At 38.0% G+C, this 21,703-nt stretch overlaps 1 protein-coding gene across 2 annotated transcripts in view; it reads right to left on the bottom strand.

Moving 5' to 3' along the window:
• Positions 1 to 748: 748 nt before the first annotated feature.
• The window catches only part of LOC128672111 (uncharacterized protein), a 190,556-nt gene continuing 169,601 nt past the window's right edge, over positions 749 to 21,703 (bottom strand). Inside the window, exons 3-14 of one of the 2 annotated variants that reach the window (XM_053749033.2) lie at positions 14,714 to 14,866; positions 12,957 to 13,134; positions 12,189 to 12,440; positions 11,501 to 11,749; positions 10,908 to 11,167; positions 10,320 to 10,458; positions 7,626 to 7,766; positions 7,277 to 7,434; positions 7,075 to 7,145; positions 3,869 to 6,624; positions 3,515 to 3,691; positions 749 to 2,886 (exon numbers count right to left, since the gene is read on the bottom strand). In XM_053749033.2, coding sequence (XP_053605008.1) covers positions 2,632 to 2,886; positions 3,515 to 3,691; positions 3,869 to 6,624; positions 7,075 to 7,145; positions 7,277 to 7,434; positions 7,626 to 7,766; positions 10,320 to 10,458; positions 10,908 to 11,167; positions 11,501 to 11,749; positions 12,189 to 12,440; positions 12,957 to 13,134; positions 14,714 to 14,866 — 4,789 coding nt within the window. In that variant the 3' untranslated portion in view covers positions 749 to 2,631. Of the gene's footprint in view, positions 2,887 to 3,514; positions 3,692 to 3,868; positions 6,625 to 7,074; positions 7,146 to 7,276; positions 7,435 to 7,625; positions 7,767 to 10,319; positions 10,462 to 10,907; positions 11,168 to 11,500; positions 11,750 to 12,188; positions 12,441 to 12,956; positions 13,135 to 14,713; positions 14,867 to 21,703 lie in introns of both variants that reach the window. The other variant, XM_053749032.2, reaches the window with a different exon arrangement.

Here is a 21,703-nt window from a genome sequence, read left to right on the forward strand (position 1 = left end):
CTAAATATAAAGCCCGATTCTCACACAATCGTATCGTTCATGTCATCATCATGTGTTCATGCAATTCGTCACTTCTCCAATATTTTATCGAAGGTTTTTAAATCATTATTCGCATTCGAAAAACTTTGATCGATCGATGGGTTTGATTGAATATTTAAGTACTTACTATGATTTTCAGTGTAAGCAAATACTGTATTAAGGAAGAATTGTGAATAATTTGGGGCATATGTTTAATAAGAAATAGATAATAGATAAAAAATGAACTTTGAATGGACCCCAGGTTACGTGGTTCATTGTAAGAGGTTCGCCTCGGTGGAAGTTCAGCTTCGGCCTGGTTGTTAGCAGAATGATGCAGTTGTTTTGACAATTGAAGGAAGTATCAACAAATCGATGATTTATCGACGAAAAACACATGCACAATTTCAGAAACATAGTTTCAAAAAACTGTGTTTTTGTCGCATGTTTTCAAAAAACCATTCTCTTAAAAAAATGTCTCTCACATCCTCGCGTGTGTCTTTCGCATATTTTCACTAGGCCCTACTACTATTACTATTAAATAATCTTCGAATGTATGTTTTGAACATAAAGAATTACCTAGTCTAACTACATAATTTTAGCCACCGGTCAGATACACTTTGAGAAAACCCTTGTTGTCACTTCACATTTAAAAATCGACATTACGGAAGGAGATATCCTTGTGTGAGTGATCAATATACAACAGAAATCAAACTCCTCAAATAAAAGACAATTAGTTTCATATAATTTATTACATCAAATGCATTGCATCATTTTACCCGAATGTTAAATAATCTGCTGTGAATAGTACGATAAAGTTACCTTGGTATATTCCGCTTATACATGAGTGTTAATCGATACGCACTGATTAGGAATAGGGAATTTTAAGAACATTAGAATGCAGCACTAGATTAAGATAGCGTATTTTGCGTAAAACTATGGACTTCCTAATAATCTATCTTTCATTGGACAAGAAAGAGAAATTAGAAATAGATGAGAAGGAGACAGAGCACTAATATGTTTTGTCCCTGATCGTGTGGCTACCTTGCGTATTTGAACGAGATAGGCCGGAGATTTGCATGTAAATGATCTATCATGAGACTTCGCTACGTTAGCTCGTTGTCTATGGATTTATATTTTGACATTTGACAGTGACAGTCTGTGATCAGTCACGTGAGTGACATTGACAAATGAATGACTGAGTTACCATGGCATCACGTGGTTTGTATACCCTACGGGTTGGTGTTGCCATCTGTGTCGAGTTATATAGGTAATACTCACAAAACTTAAAATAAAACTATTTCAATTTTCGTCAAAATGACAAATATTTTAAATTATTATATTTTTAGAAGTAATCCGGGTGTATCGATTAACAGTAAATCTATTTAGGTTTCTAACATGAAGGTATATCAAGCCAAAGAAAACAAAAATAAAATATAAAAACAAAAATAAAAGGATTTGATCTTCTTTGGCTGTGCATAAGCTTTGGAACGATGGAAGTTAAAAATTGTACTTAGCAGGCGAATAGTAAGATAAAGTATATATTATAATTAGGCATAGGAAATCTATTTCACGTTTATTGCATTTCAAAAACAACCTTATTTATTTAGATTTAAGATTCAAAATCAAATCACTAGTGCTTGCAAATCGCCTACTATAGTAGACATACGAAATCAATGCGGGATAATTTCAACTGATCACAATACAAAAACGTACACATTTTCCAAAATAGCACCAATATTTTAATATCAGCACATCGCGTGTACCATGAAACGATTGCTGGCAACAGCTTTTACTAAAAAAACAAATTTACAACTAGCAACACCAAACTTTTTGCGAAAATGCGCGGCAATTACATCTAATGTTGTTTTAAATTCGAAATTATTCAAGATATGGTTAGTTAGACATTTAGATATGATTCACAATGATGTTCGCACCCTATATCCGATCACACTTCTTAGAAATAGAAAATATACATTTTGTTGTAAATAGATAAAATTAACTCTATGGTAACGCTTTGTCTACGGAATCATAAAAGCGGAAAATTATTGGAATACTAAAACACTACATATACATTTCCTTCCTTTCCAAAATTTTACAAAAACTTATCAAGAGCCATAGTGAATGTTGATACAAAATTCTCCCAGTAATACTTTGGCAGATTTAATATTTAATTACCTTTAATGCATGGCTCTTGAATAACAATTACATACTTACACGCTACAACGTTATATTTCCGAATATTTATTACTTCTTCAACATACTTATACATTAAGATTACCTATAGGCTTCATATTGTTATGATATTCACCCTCCAAAAACGAAATGATAGGTACTATGAAAATTTGTTTAACAACCTATAACATTAACGCACGTTAAAATTTACAAAACTACAACTAAAATTAACACAATGTTGCCAACTACAATTATACAAACATACCTAATTTTATTTGGTCTCATTTTAGTAACGGTTATAGTTTAACAGAAATTCTTAAGTAACAAATGAAAAATATATATTAATTCTACACGGATGTATATAGCTCGATATCTTCGGTAAAAAAAAAAACATATTTACTTTATAGTTTATCAGCGGCCATTTGCAATGTTGGCGCGAAATTACGGTGAAAATACTCTCAGGCTTCTGAGTAATGTAGCTAGTACATTTGCTAGACATTCGGCTCTGAGAGCTAGTTGGCCTTCGAGCGTCGAATTGGTGTCTTGCTCTTGTGTTTGTGATTTTTTGAGGTTATGTTCGTGAATGATTTCGGCCATTTCCGCGCCAGCCAACTCCTTGAAGGCTGCAGTGACATCGTGGACCCGAAGGACCAGATTTCTTGTTTGAAGAGGCGAGGAAGTGTGTCTGCCGAGTGCCTGTATTGCAATATTGAAAGTTTAATTAAATAAATAAAATGGTCATAATATTTCTTTGCTCACTAATTATATTCTACTAATATTACAAATGGGAAAGTTTGTGAGTATGTATTTGTTTAACCTGGAATAACACATAGGGTACTTTTTATCCTAAAATTCCCACAGGAGCGAAGCCCCGGGACACAGCTACTCAAAAATAAACGTATCGCAACGTATCGCATTTATCGCTTTATATCGTTTTTAAGAAAGGTGGTCTGCCTTTACATGAAGGAAAGGCAGACCACCTTTCTTAAAAACGACCACCACAAAGTGAAAATCTTCTCGCCAACCGATCCGGATGTGATGCCTGGGAAACCACGCGGCTCCGACGGTGTCATTACAGAGTTTGTATTTATGCATATTGGCTATACATTAAAGTAAAAACACTACTATTACTAGGATAGCTCGTCGATACAGACATAGTGCTCGTTGATAAGGAAAATGATGAGATAGCCGGCAAAAAACTTCGCGTTCTAGACTTGTCAGTTCGATTATAGCGCTGTCTATGCGTATTATTACAAAACATCTGTGTGGCTTGCGTTGCGGCGCTGTGCGTGATGCCACAGTAAGTATTTAGATAATGTAATACCTGTGCAAGGTCAGCCAACCTCCGCAGCGGCGCCAAGCAGTCCGCCAGCGCACTGGGAGCGGCGGCCCCCAGCGCCCCAGGCGCCCCCGGCGCCCCCAGCGCCCCCAGCGCCCCCACCAGCGAGCGGGACGCCCCCACCAGGGACACTGCGCACGACGTCAGCTCACTGCGGGCGCGCTATAATAGGGTGGCAGATGGTTATGAGGAGTTAGTGTAATTTTGTGTAGACCTGTGGCGTCATTTCTATTTCAACGGCTAAGGATAATTTTAATAAAGAGATCCTAATGAGGAGTACGCAAAAAGTGAAAATATTGACCAAAAATAATTATTATGGAATAATAGCGACATATTTACCTGAAACTTGATCTCATCAATGTCTTCCCCACCACCGTGCGCGTGCTGGTGTGAACATTTCTGTGCGACCTGGTGCAACCGCTGCAGCAGTCCGTCCACCGCCACCTCGGTCTTACAGAGTAGATTTTCCAAAGACACATGCCCGTTATTCCCAGGTTGCAACTCCGGGAACTTCACTGTCGGCGGCGATGGCGGCGTCGGTATATCATCCACGACATCCTCTTTAAATCTCACATGATTCTGAACCTTAGGAGTGGGACTCGCACTATCACGTCTAAAAGGCTTCCGCTCCGATAATGGAGGACTAAAAACCCTTTGGTCATTCCCTGCAGCACCGTTCAAGAGATCCGGACGATTGCTAAAACGCCTGTTCATTTGCGGTGAACAGAGCGATAATGCTGCCGACATTTCCTTATTCTTCAATATAGTGTTCTTCGTCTCTGAATTCGATCGCACGTGACGATTCTGCAACGTCATCGAACTGTAGTTTTGAGAACTTCTCACGTTGAGTGCCTCATCGTCACTCGCTCTGCTTTCGTTTTCAAGATTTTTATACGTGTTTAAATTTCTTTGGAAATGCGGTGAGCCTATGCTGGCGTGTCGCTCCTGATTGCGGATCGGAGATTGTTTCTGAGCCTTTATTCGTAATACTTCCATGCTAGGAACGGGAGGTAGAGGTGGTTTTTTAGGAGGTAGCAGTAACGGTGGGGGAGGTGACAGCGGTTTGTTCTCGGATCTCGGAGGTAATTGTGGCGGACTATGGGTATTTTGTTCGTTGATTTCGCAGACGACTCTGTAATTTAATTTCCTATTGTTCAATGTACTGAAATGGTTGTTGGGTATCTCAACAGCAGTTAGTTCATTGTTAAGGCATGTGAATGAGTTCGATCGAGGTCTCGGTGCAGGAGTCGGAGGTGTCTTCGGTGGTCTTTCGGGAGGTTTTCTAGTTTCTGAGGTTTTCCTTCTTGGAAGGTGGGGTCTTATTTCACAAACATCAGGCATTGAGTCGGAATTTTCCATGTGGTTTTCAACCTTACCTGTATCTTCATCTTCGGTTTCATTATCACTTCTATTTTTGTCTTTACTACAACATGAGAACATTCCTTTTCTTTCGACGGTGGGGTATTCTATTACATGTGCGTTACCATTAGCTTGTTTATCCCCATTTACACTTTTCCTTTTTCCTTTAGGTGAATCAGATTTAGCAGGCGCCTGCGCCTTACTTTTATCTTTGAGTAGCAAACTATTTCTAGCGTCACTTAAACTTTTAGCCGCAAACATATTTCTAATCTCACTAACACTGAGTGTTCCTTTCACAACTTCACCATTAGAAGGCTTAACATTTATATTCAGACTTGTTTTTGCATCAAGTATTTGGCTTTGATTTACGTAACTAACTGGTTCTCTATCTAACGTAGAAGAATTAGAACCAGGTGGAGGTGGAATGATATATGACAGAATTTCTTCCGGCGTTAGCTCTACAGCCGGTGTTACTTTAACTGTTGGTGGTTGTATCGTAACGTTGGCAATAAATTCTTCAAGTTCATTAGTTTTTGGTACTTTTAGATGGTTTTCTTGCGAGTTTTCCTTGTCATCTGCGAACGATGGAGGGACGACAGGCAAAATTTGAGGCACTTGCGTAGCACAATCTAATTCATCAGGAGTTTGTGGGGGAGGTATTAACGTTAAATCTATAAGCTCGGCGTCATTATCTACTGAACTTTCTTGACAATAAAACGGAAACTCACTAGCTCTAGCTTCATCTTTGCTACTTTTTTCTTTCAGTTGTTTTAAATATTCCTTTAGATTTGGCTCCTTATTTTCTTGCATATTATCTGGGCTATGCAGTCCGAAACTAGTTCTAACTATTTTGTTAGTAGGTTTATTTTGGTGCCGTCGAATAGGACTATTCGTGGGTGTATATAAAGAATCATTGTCACTCTCGGAATGGCATACATCACTGTTTAAAGCTATTAAAGCATCAGTTAACCCACAGTTATTTAATATAGCACTAAGGCCTTGGGACTGTCGATTAGTTAAACTCGTACCGTTATTGTCTTTAGCACTTTCGGGTACAGTTAAAACACTTAGCCCTTGATTTATTGTTTCCGTTAAAAGTAATAAGGAGTCACTATGTTTTAGTATTCCAGGGGCATCATCAGCGGCGGACATTCTACTATTATTAGATTCTGTATCACTCTCTAAATGATCTACGCTCGATTCCTTACCTAAAAACTCATCTCTCAATACACCATCATTGTACATATCATCATACGAAACATCACAATTTTCAGTCAAATATTGTTCAGAATTTTCAACTAGTTTTTGCATTTCTGCCACTCGTCTCAAGACTTCTTCATTCTTTGCTTCAACTAACCTAGGGTTATTACTCGCATTCTCTAAGAGTTCCATAGATAGAACACTTTGAAGATCAAAACCCATTCCATCGTCCAAATAACATGAATCATTCGGATCGAAAAGTCTGAAATCTTCATTTCTTTTACATTTGTCGAAATGAACATCGTGTTTGGAATCGTATCCTATTAATGGGCTAGAATTGTTGCTATGATTTCTGTTTGTGATGCTAGAGTTCATGTTTGTGTCTAGACTGGATTTGGACTGGTCTGGTGTGGAGTGGTACGGTGGTGGCATGCTAAAGATGGCGAAGTGTTTCCTAGTGAGAATGGTGGGATCGTCACAGTTCAAGTAACTCCATTTCGTTGGTACCACGTTGTGCTGTGACAAATACGGTGGAGCTGAAAGTACAAATGATTGATTATGAGATGATTGATTATGTATCTAAAACTACTTACATTGCCATTTTGGCCCGTGATAATGATATTGCAAGTTAATCATTTACTGTGACCAATATTATAACAACTGGTGACCCGAGATCAGGTATTTTCTTTGCTCAGCGTATGGCAGGCAGCGAGGAAATGCTGCCAACATACTGGTTGCCTCGGTGAGGTTTGTCTTATTTTCATTTTAATTGAATATAAATTATTTAAAAAATAAATTATTCGTTCCTAACTTTAAAAAAAAAATATTATAACACGTGACATGAAGATAAATTAAATCTTATTTGGCCTCAAATAAAATCAGTAGACGTTATTGCAATACATTTTAAAAATTAGTTTATATTGATTGATGCCATTGATAGTGAAATTTAAGAAGTCATTGAAAAAAATAAAAGAAACTATGTTTACCTATATCTTCTGTAATCGGTTCCCTTTCTTGTTCAATGTTCAGTTCTTGACCAGTCGCCAGTCGATAATATCTGCAAGGTTCGTAAAATAAGTATTTATAGAATGTTTATTACTCACTAAACGGCATCTGACATAACTTTCTACTGATCATGCTTAGTCGATATAAAGATTATCGATTTCGATAACAATAATGACGGCCTACCCAGCGATAACCAGCGGCATCTCCGCAGCGTCCCTCTCGTCCATGAGCAGCGCGAGCACGCGCTCCCGACGCAGGAACACCGCCACGGCCGCGCTGCCCGCCCCCTCCGCCTTCACTCGGATGCCCTCCACCTCCTCCAGGGAGGCGATGGATTGCGGCTGGAAATTACAATTGTTTTTAAGAGCTTTTACTCCTAAACTGTGCACGCAACTTCGTTTGTCGACAGTTCGATTCTACGCAGAAATCGTATTAAGTTTCGATGTACGTCAGCGCACGTCAGTGTCAAAGCCTATAGAAAACAACAGAGCTTCAACGTGAGCGTGACGGAGCAATGAGATCCGTCACTCACCACAGAGCCGCCGCGAGCGAGGATCTGAGCGAGCCCGAGGCGCGGCGCGACGAGCAGCACGCGCTCGGGCCGCGCGCTGCTGAAGCACTTGGCTCCGTAGCTCGGCAGTGCCGAGACTATGTCCAGGTAGTGGACTTTGACCTGGAAATATTAAACAGAATAAGCTTTATTGCATAAAAACACCCAACAATCATTTTACTAACACAAATAAAACTGGAGTGTGCGTACAAACGGTGAAGACTCAGGTGTTACGCTGAACAAAATACCCAGCACTGATTTTCAGCCCACACCTTCTGCCACGGACGTGACAACATATACAAAATTGAAAACAAATAAGAAAGAAAACATTAAGAACTATAAATCAATAAGGATGATATGCGTGCCCATCGTCTGACAACTGGAAATAACCTCGACCTCGGTGGCGCAGTGGTAAAGTGCTTGCCCCTGAACCGGAAGGTCCCGGGTTCGATCCCCGGTCGGGTCATGATGGAAAATGATCTTTTTCTGATTGGCCCGGGTCTTGGATGTTTATCTATATATGCATTTGATATAAAATATAGTATCGTTGAGTTAGTATCCCATAACACAAGTCTCGAACTTACTTCGGGGCTAGCTCAATCTGTGTGATTTACCCTAATATGTATTTATTTACTTTATTTATTTATAATAACGACGACCGAGCGAAGTGAAGGAAAGCGTACCCTCCGACATTAAGCGGCTATCGGCGGAAAGAGATTTTAAAATTACTCATACTTAAGCACACTTCTACCACCCGGGAAAATGACTTAAACTTACTTTATACTTTTGTAGTGTGCTTAAACTACTCGAAATAAAATGCCAATGAGAAGAATGGAAGTAGAATAATTTATTTTACAATATTTACATATATTTATAGTACAACATTGATACTGCACACGTAATTCGCATCACGGCACAACTCGCGCGGTGGTGGGGAGCGCGCTGAACGGAGCGCGCGTCGCGTCGCGTTGTTTCTATTCAAACTGTTTGTGGGCTCCACATTATCCCCCTTCAAGCGAAGCGTACACAAGGTTTGATTACTCTTCCATGTCTTGATATCTTCGGCATAGTTGTTGTTTCCTGTTTTCCCGGCTTGACAATACGTGGTTGCGGCGCACTCGGCGTGTGAGCAGATAGTGAGCGCTGAGATGTACTCGTTGCTGGTGCGGGTTTCGAGGAGTGGGGATGGCTCGGTTGCGCGTTTGCCGCTACGTCGTCATCTTGCTTGATTATGTGTGCCGGTTTGAGTCGATCTATGGATATATTGGATGCTCGAAGTGGCAATTCAATCTTGAAATATTTGTTGTTTCGCTCTATCACTCTGTATGGACCGTCATATGGCGCTATCAAGGGGCTTCTCACAGTGTCATTGCGGACGAATACATGACTGCATTGATAATTCCTTATATACGAAGAGGTTCTTACTCGATGCGATTATTCTCTGTACAGGTGATAGAGTTGACATTGTTTCTGTGAACTGGCGGATGAATTGGGCGTCTTCATTCTTTGACTTTGTAGGTACAAAGAAATCGAACGGGACTCGTAGCGTAGAACACCCTGCCAGTCACCCTGCGCTAGGCGACGGTCGGAAAACTAGAAGCAACATCGACGGTGGCGGGCGTTGGTGTTACTAAAGGGAGTAACCGCCTCTGCATCAGGGAGCTGAACACGAAAGAGCGTTTTCTCGTAGACACCGGCGCAGACATATCTGTATTAGCAGCGAAAAACAGAAACCAAACTCCGAGCAACACCTACAATTGGTGACCCCGAAAAAAGAAGAAATCTCATAAAAATGGAAAAGAAAGAAGAATTTTCTGACGCGTCCTCCTCTCCGGAAGCGGTTGCAAAGGAAGTGTCAACTATTTCTCTACAGTCAAGAATACCGCCGTTTTGGCGAGCCCAACCTAAGCTGTGGTTCGCACAATTTGAAGCCGTGGTATCTTCATACAAGACCAGTGAAGATCAAAAATATAATCTCGCTGTCGCCGTGTTAGAGAGAACAGACATCGAACAAGTGAGCGATATCATCTGCAATCCACCATCCACTGGAAAATATCTAGCGCTGAAGAAGAGACTATTGTCGGTGTACGAAGAATCCGAATCCAAACAATTCCAAAAGCTGCTAGGAGGATTAGAGCTGGGAGAACAGAAACCTTCTCAACTTCTTCGTGTAATGCGAGATTTATCCGGAACAAAAGTCGCCGATGACGCCCTGAAAGTTCTGTGGATGGGACATTTGCCGTCGCAAGTACGAGCCGTGCTATCTGTCAGCACAGAATCCTCGCTCGACACCATGGCTACGATGGCAGACAAGATGATGGAGCACACAGAACAAGCGGTAGCAGAAGTCCGTGAAGATTCAACCCCTAGAAGCAGCAGCGAAACGCAAAACAACTTGCAATTTCAAGTCTTAAGCAAACAAATAGAAAAGCTTACACTTGAGATTGCCGCTCTCAAAGAAGGTCGGTCCAGATTTCGTGGTCGTCAACCCTTTAGAAACCCACGCCAGAACAGATCATCAACCAGATCGAAGTCGAGAAACGGAAGAAAACCAGGTGACCCAGAATGGGAATGCTCGTATCACTATCGCTTCGGTGATAAGGCCAGACTTTATTTACATTATTCTACAGTGAAAGCTATAAAACAAGTTTTTCAATAAATGTCTATTCTCTTTACCTGTAGCTGTGTGAGCTGTCGCTGGCTGCCGGTCATCTGGGAGTTGAGCTTGAGGAAGTGCGCGATGAGTCGCCTCAGCTCCTTCCTCTTCATGCTCTCCAGTAGCCCGCTCGGCACAAACCGTTCTAGCCCGAACTCTCTTCTAGAACAAATATGCAGAATAATTCTCAAAACTCTCTTCTAGAACAAATATATTAGTAGTGGAAAGTTTGAAAAGAAAAGCCTGAAATCTTAATAATATTGATATTTCATGACAATACAATTTCGTGTAAAAACAATTATTTTAGTTACTTATATACTCGAAACGTAAATGCACTTGAAAGTTATTGTCTTAATACTCATTCTATTATATACTAGATATTATTGACAATGTGTATGAAATATTTCAAGACGCTTCTGCCCGTGAGAATTTCTCACGGGAACAGGATTATTTTTCCGGAATAAACTGCGCCCTATGTTCTTTTCCGTACTTCACATTACATGTATGCAAAATTTCAAAAAAATTGATTGAGTAAATGAACCGTGAAGAAGTAACAAACTTACTTTCGCATTTATAATATAATAGTAAAGATAATTAGGATTACTCACTCCACAGCTTTCACAGTCAACTTCGCCGGCGACAAGTTATTCGCCAACGCATGTTGATGCATATGCAACGCAGCCAATCTCAACGCCACGTCAGGTTGCAACTCTGGTGCGAACCTCTCCTGAGCCACGTCGTTACAACATTGCATGTAGAGGTAGTCCAGAGCCGCCAGGTCTTTCTGTGCCAATTCTGCTGCAGACGTCGGCATGAAGACCACGCGGAATAGACAGCGCATCTTGTGGGAACCGGGTTTAGCGGCAATCTGTAACGGTAGATATGGTAACAGGTTATCACCAAATACTAATAATAATAATTTTGTGATTGTTTCATTCGTTTTTAAGTAACTATCTAGTCTAAGTAAGATGTAACCCACATTTGGTTTTGTATTGATTAAATATCTAGTTCTCCAACGTGTGTAATATTTATCGAAAAATATAAGCATACAAACTTTATGTTGATGATATTATTCTTGTGAAATGAAATGAATGGTGTACTTTTAAAGTTTTCCAATTCCTCAATTATTTTATTGATAAAATGAAATTATTGTGTATATTTTTTGTGTACAGCTACCAATAAAACATTTACATATGCTTACCCTCGCAAGAAACTCCTTGGGGTCCAGCAACGTCAGTTTATTTCTCCTCAGACTCTTCACATGCTCGACTACCAGACTGAAGTGCTCCTCTGCAGTAATACAGAGCTTGTCCTTCAGACTGGAGACAACGTCAGCAACGGTGGTTGTGCTGTCGTATTTGAAGGATTTGGTCTGACCGTTCTCGAGAAATACTTTGAGGACGTTCGCCATTGGTGGCAGGCAGAGGTCACCAAGAGAGAATGCGGATGGCTGGAAAAAATAATTATACATATTATAGCAAATATATAATTGACGGCTTCCATGTAGTTCTTTATTTATTTTAGCTACGGTTGAATTACACCTTGCATTAGATGTTTGAATGTTTGAATATTTGATTTGGTGAATATGGTTAAATTGATGTAACTTTTTCGGTTATGTGTCTAGAATATTTGTATGTTACATATTTTGGTAATAATAATATTATTAGTATTCTAGACTCAGGTTATGTTAAGCAATCAGTATTCAGGTATAGTTGATAACTGAATACTGATTGCTTACCAAACCTAAGCACATGGGTAAATTTTTACAATGGATTAATCAGCCAATGAAAAGAATTGTATCCTGGGTAAGAAAATCGTCTACGATACTACCGGTTATGAAGAAACTTCGATTTATAACAAGTCCATATATTCACAAATATTTTACTCACAGGATACATAGGAGCGCCATTGAGCTGCACAGAATCCGCAAACCTAACCCTTGGTGGCCTGGCTCTTAACCGCGCCCTCTTCGCTGCAGACAGCAGGGCAGATCTCCTCATAAGGTTCCCGGTCCTGGCCGGCTGGCAGACCTTTAAGGTCACCTTGTCTGAACACGCCCTGACTGCGGAGATGACATGTTCTCTGGCCGCCATGCTCACATCCTCGCCATTGACGCAGAGGATCTGATCGCCTGGTTCCAACTGAAAATGGTAACGAACGATATTAAATTTTCAGACACATATTTTTTATATGAATGTGACCGTGTGTTACATCGTTGGTGGTGTAATGGTTAAGACCGCCCGCCTGTGAATCGAAAGGTCACAGGTTCGAATCCTACTCGTGCCACATGAGTTTGTATACCAATCTGATTCATGTGTAGTAGTTTTCATCAACCACCACTTGCTTACGGTGAAGGAAAACATCGTGAGGAAACCTGCACACTGGTTGATTATCAACTTGTGTGTGAAATGGAGAAGGCAATGGCAAACCACTACGTGCCAATAAAGTCGTTATGTGTTACATTCCACGTAATGACCACCATAATTCCAGCAATAAGGAATACGACTATGAAGAGCCACAGTGATATGCAATATGTCAGTTTAGATTTTACTCGAACAAAACGCGATAAGTTGCAGCAGAAACAGATGTGTTATTAGAAGGGGTTTACACAGCAGACAAAGTAGTGAAAAGCTAAAGAACTTAGAAAAATATCCTACCTTCCCAACGCTAGGCGAATTGTCTGTAACAAACCGAACCAGCACGGGTTTTTCAGAGCCGGCCACGAACCCGAATCCCAGTTCAGGGTCCCTCTCCAGCACCACATCACGGGGCGCGGGGGGAGACTCGCAGGAACAGCCTTCTGGAGCCACGTATGTCGTCGTCTTGTTGACATGACTGGAAGATACAGGGTGCTATTGTAAAAAATTTGTAGAAATATGAAGTTTTTGAAACACGACATAATTTCATTTCAACATTATCATATGGCTCGAACATCCATAAAACAAAAGGTAATTTAATTAACCCTTTTGTCAAGTAGTATCTCTAAACAATCGTATAGTTAATATAATTTTACACACTTTACACTTATCTAATGGTGTGTCTTTATCTACAGATTATAGTAGCCGTAGTTTCACACGCGAATGACCCGTTTTAATGTTAGAAAAAAATTATGACAGATACTGAATTAGGCTACAAGAAATAACTTCTTCTATGTATGCATATTGAACCCTTGATAAAATACAAATTAAAATGTAGCATCTGTATAATTTTTTTTGTCAAAATGAAGCTTAGTTCAACTTATGATGCACAGTTATTAGAGAAATATATACTACATATATTTCTCTAATAACTGTGTTTCGAAATGGCCGTAGTGTACAAACAAAAAAACAATACTTTTTGCTTCATTTAATAGTATAAATCGCCTTATTTGTTTTCCTTTATTACCTCCTATGTACAAACTTATCCTACTTACAGTTTTATTATATGTTTTCGGTTATGTGTCTAGAAAAATCTATAAAAGTATCTATATACTTTTATAGATTTCAATCAAAATAATTCATTCGCCTCCACGTCGTCCCTCAATTCATTTTCGTTTTCCCAAAGCCATAAATTGCTGTGCTGGCGCATGGCGATTCTATCCTTTCAATAGGGGATTCTATTACCATGGGATAAAGCATTGACCCCAAGGGAGATATTTAATCTGAATAATATATAGGCCTGATTGTGTTACAGGCTGATAGATGACGGTAAATGTTGAGCAGAGTCTATAAAATAGGTACGTATTATTAATTTTTTACAAGTTTTTCTGTAACTAATCTTAATGTTTGTTTACCTGATTATATTTTTCACGTCGGATGTCAATGTATTATGATCAGCACGACCTGACGGTACACGAGGGATCCCCTCAATGGTTTACTATTATGACGGATGGCGGTAGGTAGTGGTAAAGTCATTTCAGGTGCCTTTAGGCGACTTGAATAAAATCTGACACCAGTGTTAGCAATAACCCACTCGATAAGAAGAAGAAGGCTTACAGCACGAACACGGTTGTATGCAACAAAATGTCTCTATGGCAAAAAATACATTTTTGTAAAATAAACTTGTTATAGATTGTTTTTCTCAAGTGTGGTATCAACTTATACGTATTCCCGATACGATACGACAAGAAACGAGTATTCAACTTCTTGAAAGGTCGACTATGCTCCTGTATTGCCCTGATATTGAAATTGTGTGTTAGAAATAACTTTATTAGACACAACAAAATACAAAAATAAAGTACAGAAAACAAAGAACACTTCTAAAAGAAGCTGGGCAGCAACGCAAGGCCTCGAGGAGAGAATAGAGAGGCTTCTTTGTCAGAGTAACAACAGACAGTTTACTTACTTAATAATTGTGATAGCTAGGTGCCTCGAGGCAGGTCTCATGAATCTAAAATGTTCACAGACGAGATCAAAAAAGAAGATAGCTCACTTACTTGATGTAATAGTGCTTGCCTCTGCTATCCAACGCCTGCTCCCACCCATACGGTAGTTCCTCTTCTTCTTCAGCCTGGCTGCTCCCACTGCTATCTTTGGTAGCTGGCCAGTTTTCAGCTGGTGGCAGCCAACTGGCAGTTCTTGTCACGTGACTGGAATAAAAAATAGTTAAATGTTAGATTGTGGGCGTTCAGTTCCTACTAGAATATTCTCCGGTGGATGTGGTACGAGGCGACTAAAGGATAAAAAGCTTTGACAGTGATGTAATACATGCTTTCTTATGAGTAGTTATCGGCTTCGGTAGCTCAGTAAAAGCACGGCCCTGTTAAGCACAGTTTGGAATTCCTGATCGCGTCCTATTTTTATTCCATCTCATATAGTTACATTGCTAAGTATATTATGTTGTATCAGATTGTTCAATAAGATTGATCACAGACAACAAATACTTAGTTTTAAATTACTTATTGCAATTACATTTAATTTTTACACGTCGCAATCGATATTAAAAAGTTACTTTCAATACGAACCCCGCAACGCAGTCTTTTAGTTAATTACTTATCCTTTTTAACCCGCGCTAAACGTAAATTCGAACTAAAAAAATATATGAATAGCACTATACGAAAGCAGACCATGGAACACTAATACCATGAATCAGACGAATTCGACTTCAAGTATTTGACGACTGCCCACGACGCGAAATCGTTTTCGTATGCAAAATATTCCTTCATACTTAGAAATTGTTTTAACTTTAATGTCTATTAAATATTATTTCTTACGTACGCCTGAGGGCAGGAAACAGAGTCATGTTTAGTTCTTGTGACATCTAACCTGTTTACACAAATAAAAAAAAATATTTATTGTTTGCTTTTTTCAATTTTTAATTTAACATTTTATCTTTGTTATATTTGTGCCATTAAATAAAGCACTCGTTTTGTATCTAGATAGAATAGATTTTTCATCAAACACATGTCAAAGCGGTAGTTCCAAATAAGCCAATAACACGAAATTGGAATGCAGTCTGCTGCTATTTTCTATTCTGCGGCAGTAGTATGCAATTGCGTGACGTTCCGTTTGTAATTTACTCGGGAAAAATGCTGTTTGAATTTCTGCCAGTTGCTTTGAAAAAGAAAAGCTTACCTACGTTTTTTTTTATTCAAGCATTTTATTATTGCGATTTTTAGACAGTTGTGGAAGAAAAAAATCGTTGTGGAATAAGAAAACGCCGATCCCATTTAAAATGGTAAAGAGTAAGAATTAAATGGAAAAGATTGCTTCGCACGGGTAAAACTATAGTAACATTTTCCTTTCTCTGGAATCAGTGAAATATTATTATTATTATCCGGTGGTTTTTTAGTTCATACAAACATACATTACACGGGGATTTCTTTTATTATATAGATTAGGCCGTTGATTCGTTTATTTATAACAATATCGATAGTATCTTTCCATTATTATTCGTGTTTGAGAAAATACTATGCTGAATTATATTCATGAGATACCTAAATACAATTTAACATATAGACTTCCCTAAATTAAAGACTGCCAGAGCACGCGAGCAAGTCAGACGTGTCGCAAGTTTAATTTAAATCCACTAAAAGAGCCACTAGTCGATTTTGGACCCTAACTTTAAAGTGTATAAACACATATTGGCGAGTAAGTCACGAGTGAAATACAACTAATTACCACTGAGCAACACACCGCATTACCGGAGTCATCGTCAGTGCCCCGCCCCTCAATCCTCTCGAGCAAGCGAGACAGGCTCCGTGCTGTCTACACCGGACTAATAAGTAAGTGATCTGCAACGACACACTAACACAATGAATGAGCACCGATCACCAACCGGCTGCGGTCACAGTGACAGACTCGGCGGATCTCAACCAAATCTGTCCGAACTTAATCCAAACTATGATACCACTCCGATTCGTATCACTCAACGTGTTAAGCGAAAAGTACTCGATGATGATGCCTGGATAAAAACAGAGCTTTCAGATTTAAAAAAACAGGTGTCTGAAATAATGGTAATATTGAAAGCTACTAGCGTTTCCCAAGCTGAAAATATCAATAAGCTTCATGAAGACGTCACTACTATCAAAACCCATGTAAATAGTATTGGTGACACCATCGAAAGTATTAAATTAGATCAGAGTAATACAAAACTAAGACTTAATGAGTTAGAAACAAAAACAGAGAATATTGAAAAGAAAATTGAGAATTTAGAAACAGATTTAAACCAATTTAGGGAAACCACAACGTTGAGTACTATAACTACAGCTACTGAACCATCTATAAGTTATGAAGAAATTGTAAATGAAGTTCACGAGCGACACCAACGCTCTAAAAATATAGTGATATTGGGTATTCCAGAGCCAACTAGCCCAATCAACCGTTTCACTTACAATAAGGTTGAGATTACAAAAATCACAAAATCTATTTATCCAGACTGTCCTGAACCAAATAAAACCTTCCGACTAGGAAAATATAAACCTGGTATAAATCGCCCCATCAAAGCCTGCTATACATCGGAAAATACCGTAAAAACTATATTACGCAATAAGAGCAATTTACAAATGGACACCATTAAAATATTCTCTGACAGAACGCCCCTGCAAAAACAGCACTTTCAGAAATTAAAAGAGGAATTGAAAAGTCGGAAAACAGAGGGAGAGACCAATTTAGCCATAAAATATATTAAAGGAGTTCCCAAAATTACCCAAACAACGGGAGAGAAGCAAGGAAAAGAGACATCCAAGTCAAAAAACTAGCAGCCCCCCCCAGGGGGAAGATAACACACAAGTTCATCAAAAACTATAATGACATAAAAAGTTCTCATAAATCTTTGAAATGCTTATATATAAATGCTTGCAGTCTTGTCAAGAAAGGTAAACTGGATGAACTTAAATGCATAGCTGCCCAGATAGAACCGCATATAATTGTTGTGACTGAAACATGGATAAAAAATGAAACCGACGTCCAAAAACTCAACATTCCATGCTACACCCACTACAACAATTTCAGACAAAATCGCAAAGGAGGCGGTGTTTCAATCTTTGTTCACAACAACTTAAAGCACAGGATGATTGAAGACCATTGTATAGCTGACAACAACCACTACCTTTGGATACATCTTGAAAAGCAGTCTCTGGACATCGGTGCTATATACAACCCCAACAAGAAGAACGTTGACAACTTCCTTGAACTATATTCACAACAACTGGAAAAAAGGAAAAGAGCTTTGGTTTTTGGGGACTACAATTTTGACTTACTGGTACCTGACAAGGAAACTCGAAAATATAAAGATATTTTAAAAGAGAACAACTTTACGATAATAAACAAAGTCCACCGGAAGTACTCCACGCGTGTAACAGAATCCACAAACACGATTATTGATCATGTATGCACTAACTTAAAAGACAACAATTTTAATTTTAGTCTTATTGAATCATCGATGTCCGACCATCGACAAATATACTTAGAAGTTGAAAACCACTATAGTAAACCTGTTCAAAAAATTTATTACACAGCAGTAAACTATAAAAAGTTACACGACTCAGCAGAACACAATATAAGGAAAGACGAAAGCGCATATGAAATGTTGGAAGAAAGTATTCTAAAATGTCTATCTACAAGTAAAGTCACTAAATCTAAGTACCTAAACCCACCACGTCAAGACTGGATTACAAATGATATTATTCAAGACATCGACAAACGAAATGAAATTTGGCATAGATACAAAGCAAATAAAGAAGACATAAAACTAGAACAGGAATTTAAAGAAGCTAGAGCCAGAGTATATAAGAAAATTCAAACAACCAAAAAAACATACTACTTCAAGTTCTTTAAAAATCACATGAGCAAGCCTAAAAAAATGTGGAAAGCCATTCATGAATTAGCTAGTAACAACATCAAACATACAGCAGTACCGGACAAAGTCATCCTGAACTCGAAAATAATAACGGATATGCAAGAAATTTGCGAGAGTTTCAATAGTTATATTTTCTACTGTAGGCTCAACACTTGCAAGCAAAATCCCAAACAAATACCAAAAAGTTGACCGAAACGATACACAATCACCGAACATAGTTAAAGCGACTGAGCTAACAAGTTTTGTGCCGGCAACCGTGGACGAAATTATTCAAATAATTAATGACTTAGACCCAAATACTAGTTCAGGCATAGATGGTATCAGCACCAAAATGATCAAATGCATTAAAAACATAATTGCCATCCCGCTCACCAATAGTATAAACAATTGTTTAAAAATGGGAGTCTTCCCGCAGTCTCTAAAAATTGCCAAAGTAACACCAATTTTTAAGAACGGTAATAAATCAGATCCGTGCAATTACCGTCCAATTTCAGTCTTACCAGTCATTTCTAAGATTTTTGAAAGAGTGATCTACTCTCGAATAGAGAAATACTTAAAATCAAAAGATTTTTTGTACAACAAACAATACGGGTTTAGGCCAAAATCAAACACACTTTCAGCAACAATAGACCTTGTGACTAAAATAAAAAATAAAATCGATGAAAAACAAATAGTACTCGGTGTATTCATAGATCTCAAGAAAGCGTTCGATACAATCAGCCACAAACTACTTCTTGCCAAATTGTCAAATCTCGGTATCACTGGTAAGGCACACGACATATTCAAATCATACTTCCAAAACCGTAGGCAGATAGTGAAAATAGGACAACATCAAAGTACCCCAACTTTAATGACTTTCGGCATTCCTCAAGGCTCCATTTTGGGGCCTCTTTTATTTCTAATTTATGTCAATGACATAAAAAATTTGGGCCTTAAGGCTGACATATCTCTTTATGCAGACGACACTTGCTTATTTTATTATGGCCACTCATGTAAAACTTTAAAATTAAAAGCACAAAGAGATCTTAACAAATTAAACGATTGGTTTTTGTCGAATCTCCTCACTATTAATACTGAAAAAACTAATTTCGTTATATTTGCTGCAAAAAACAAAAATCTCGACGATATAATAAAACTTAAAATAGATAATGATGAACTAAAACAAAAATCTAGCGAAAAATATCTTGGCATTATCTTGGACCATTACCTCGATTTTAAACAACATATACATAAAATTAAGACTAAATTGACATCCTTGTCAGGTGCCGTTCGTGCGGCTTCGAACTGTCTTCCACGTAAAATCAAATACATTATATATAATTCATTAATAAAACCACACATAGATTACCTAATAGAAATCTGGGGTACAGCCGCAAAATCTAATTTAGAACCACTACAAAGAGCACAAAATAAATTTATTAAAACACTTTTTAACTATGATTATAATACGCCAACCATAAAAATATATACAGACACTAAAATAATGAACATAAACCAGACATATAAGTACTACACATGCACGTTAATCTATAAAATTCTTAATAATAAAATACATACTGTTCTAACATTCCAAAAAAAAAGCCAAACCCAAAGAATGAAATTGCGTAATGCAAATCATTTGGTATCTCGCGCCCCGAGGACAAAATTTGGTTCAAAAAACATCCAGTTTGAAGGTGTGAGAATGTATAACCAACTGCCTATAGAAATAAAAGAAGCAAATTCACTAGGTACTTTTAAAAGAAAATTAAAATCATATATCTTGGAAAATCAAAATTAAATAAATTGAATAAAGGTATATTTAAAAACAATATTGTAATAAATAAACGTACTTTATTTAGATAAATGAAGAAAAATAAAAATACTTAATTAAATAAAGTCAAATATATAACATAACACTATAAACATTTATATTAATTTCACAAATAATAAAATAGTAGTAACAACCAAATATACATTCTACTATTAACTCGCTACTTATCCGCTAATCGCCTGCGTCTATGATCGCAACCTTAATAAACATCAGCAGCGTAAACGCGTGAAGTACCCTCACTCCTGCGCTGCGTACCGGTTGCCGGTATTACTTACTACGGCAATCTACCCTACTTATAAAATGGCTTGTAATTTTTGTTTTATTTTCGAAACTTATGTCCATATCTTTTATTGTTAACTTGCGACTTATATACGTATATGTACTTAGCTCGCCGTCACATTAATTACTGTAAGTAGTTAGTATTATTATTTCTCTGTAAGTGAATGAAATGTAATTATTCTTTTTGAGAAATAAATAAATCTTTAACCGTAAATTTTCACAACGAGCACTGTCCTCGGGCGAAACTGCAAAGTGAGTAAAATAAACGCCAAAAATAGACGAAAATATTTTTAATTTCGCAAAAAAATTCTTATGAAGTTAGCAGAGCTAAGTCAGTACATCAGCTTACCCAAAATCATTGTCATTTCAGGCATATTACCACCACATAGAGGTCCAAATAGGACATTTAACTTGCCGTTGACTGTACCTAAATGCTGCCTTTGGAGCAATGAATCCAGCAAAGAATTTGACCCAAAATGGCTTCAGTAAAATATTCGAGGCACGCCGCAAAGGTTAGAGTTACCTTATGTTGCTTTGAACATGTATGTTTTGTAGTTTCAGTAGTAATTTTTTTTATGAAAAATACAGAATTACAGAAAACTTTCAGATACTAACAATAAATACCGATCATTCTGAAACTTATTTAACTTTATTTAACCGGTTCCTCCAGCCAATTCTGACGGTAACTTTTACATGCGCACAACAATGCGCAATGTACGCCATTTTGTTAAAATTAACGTCAAAGTTCACTGGAGCGACCGAGTCTAATAGTTTAAGTCGATTTTAAGTTGTGCACCGCTGACATTTTACTTACTTTGCGTTTTTTTTTGCGCATGTTAAAGTTAACGTCAAACTTGACGGTGCAACCCACCCATAGTCTGATTCACTACCTCTCTACCTGTGAAGTTCTTTAGGAATTATATCTTTTAACCCCGAAGTTACTGACATATAAGAGGTTCATTTTAAAAAATAGATGTAATATACGAACCCCTCTAGTTTGTGGAGTTTCGCTACAGTTTCACACAAGCCGTGATCAAC

Source organism: Plodia interpunctella, chromosome 8 (assembly GCF_027563975.2).
Source record: "Plodia interpunctella isolate USDA-ARS_2022_Savannah chromosome 8, ilPloInte3.2, whole genome shotgun sequence".
Classification (NCBI taxonomy): Eukaryota; Metazoa; Arthropoda; class Insecta; order Lepidoptera; family Pyralidae; genus Plodia; species Plodia interpunctella.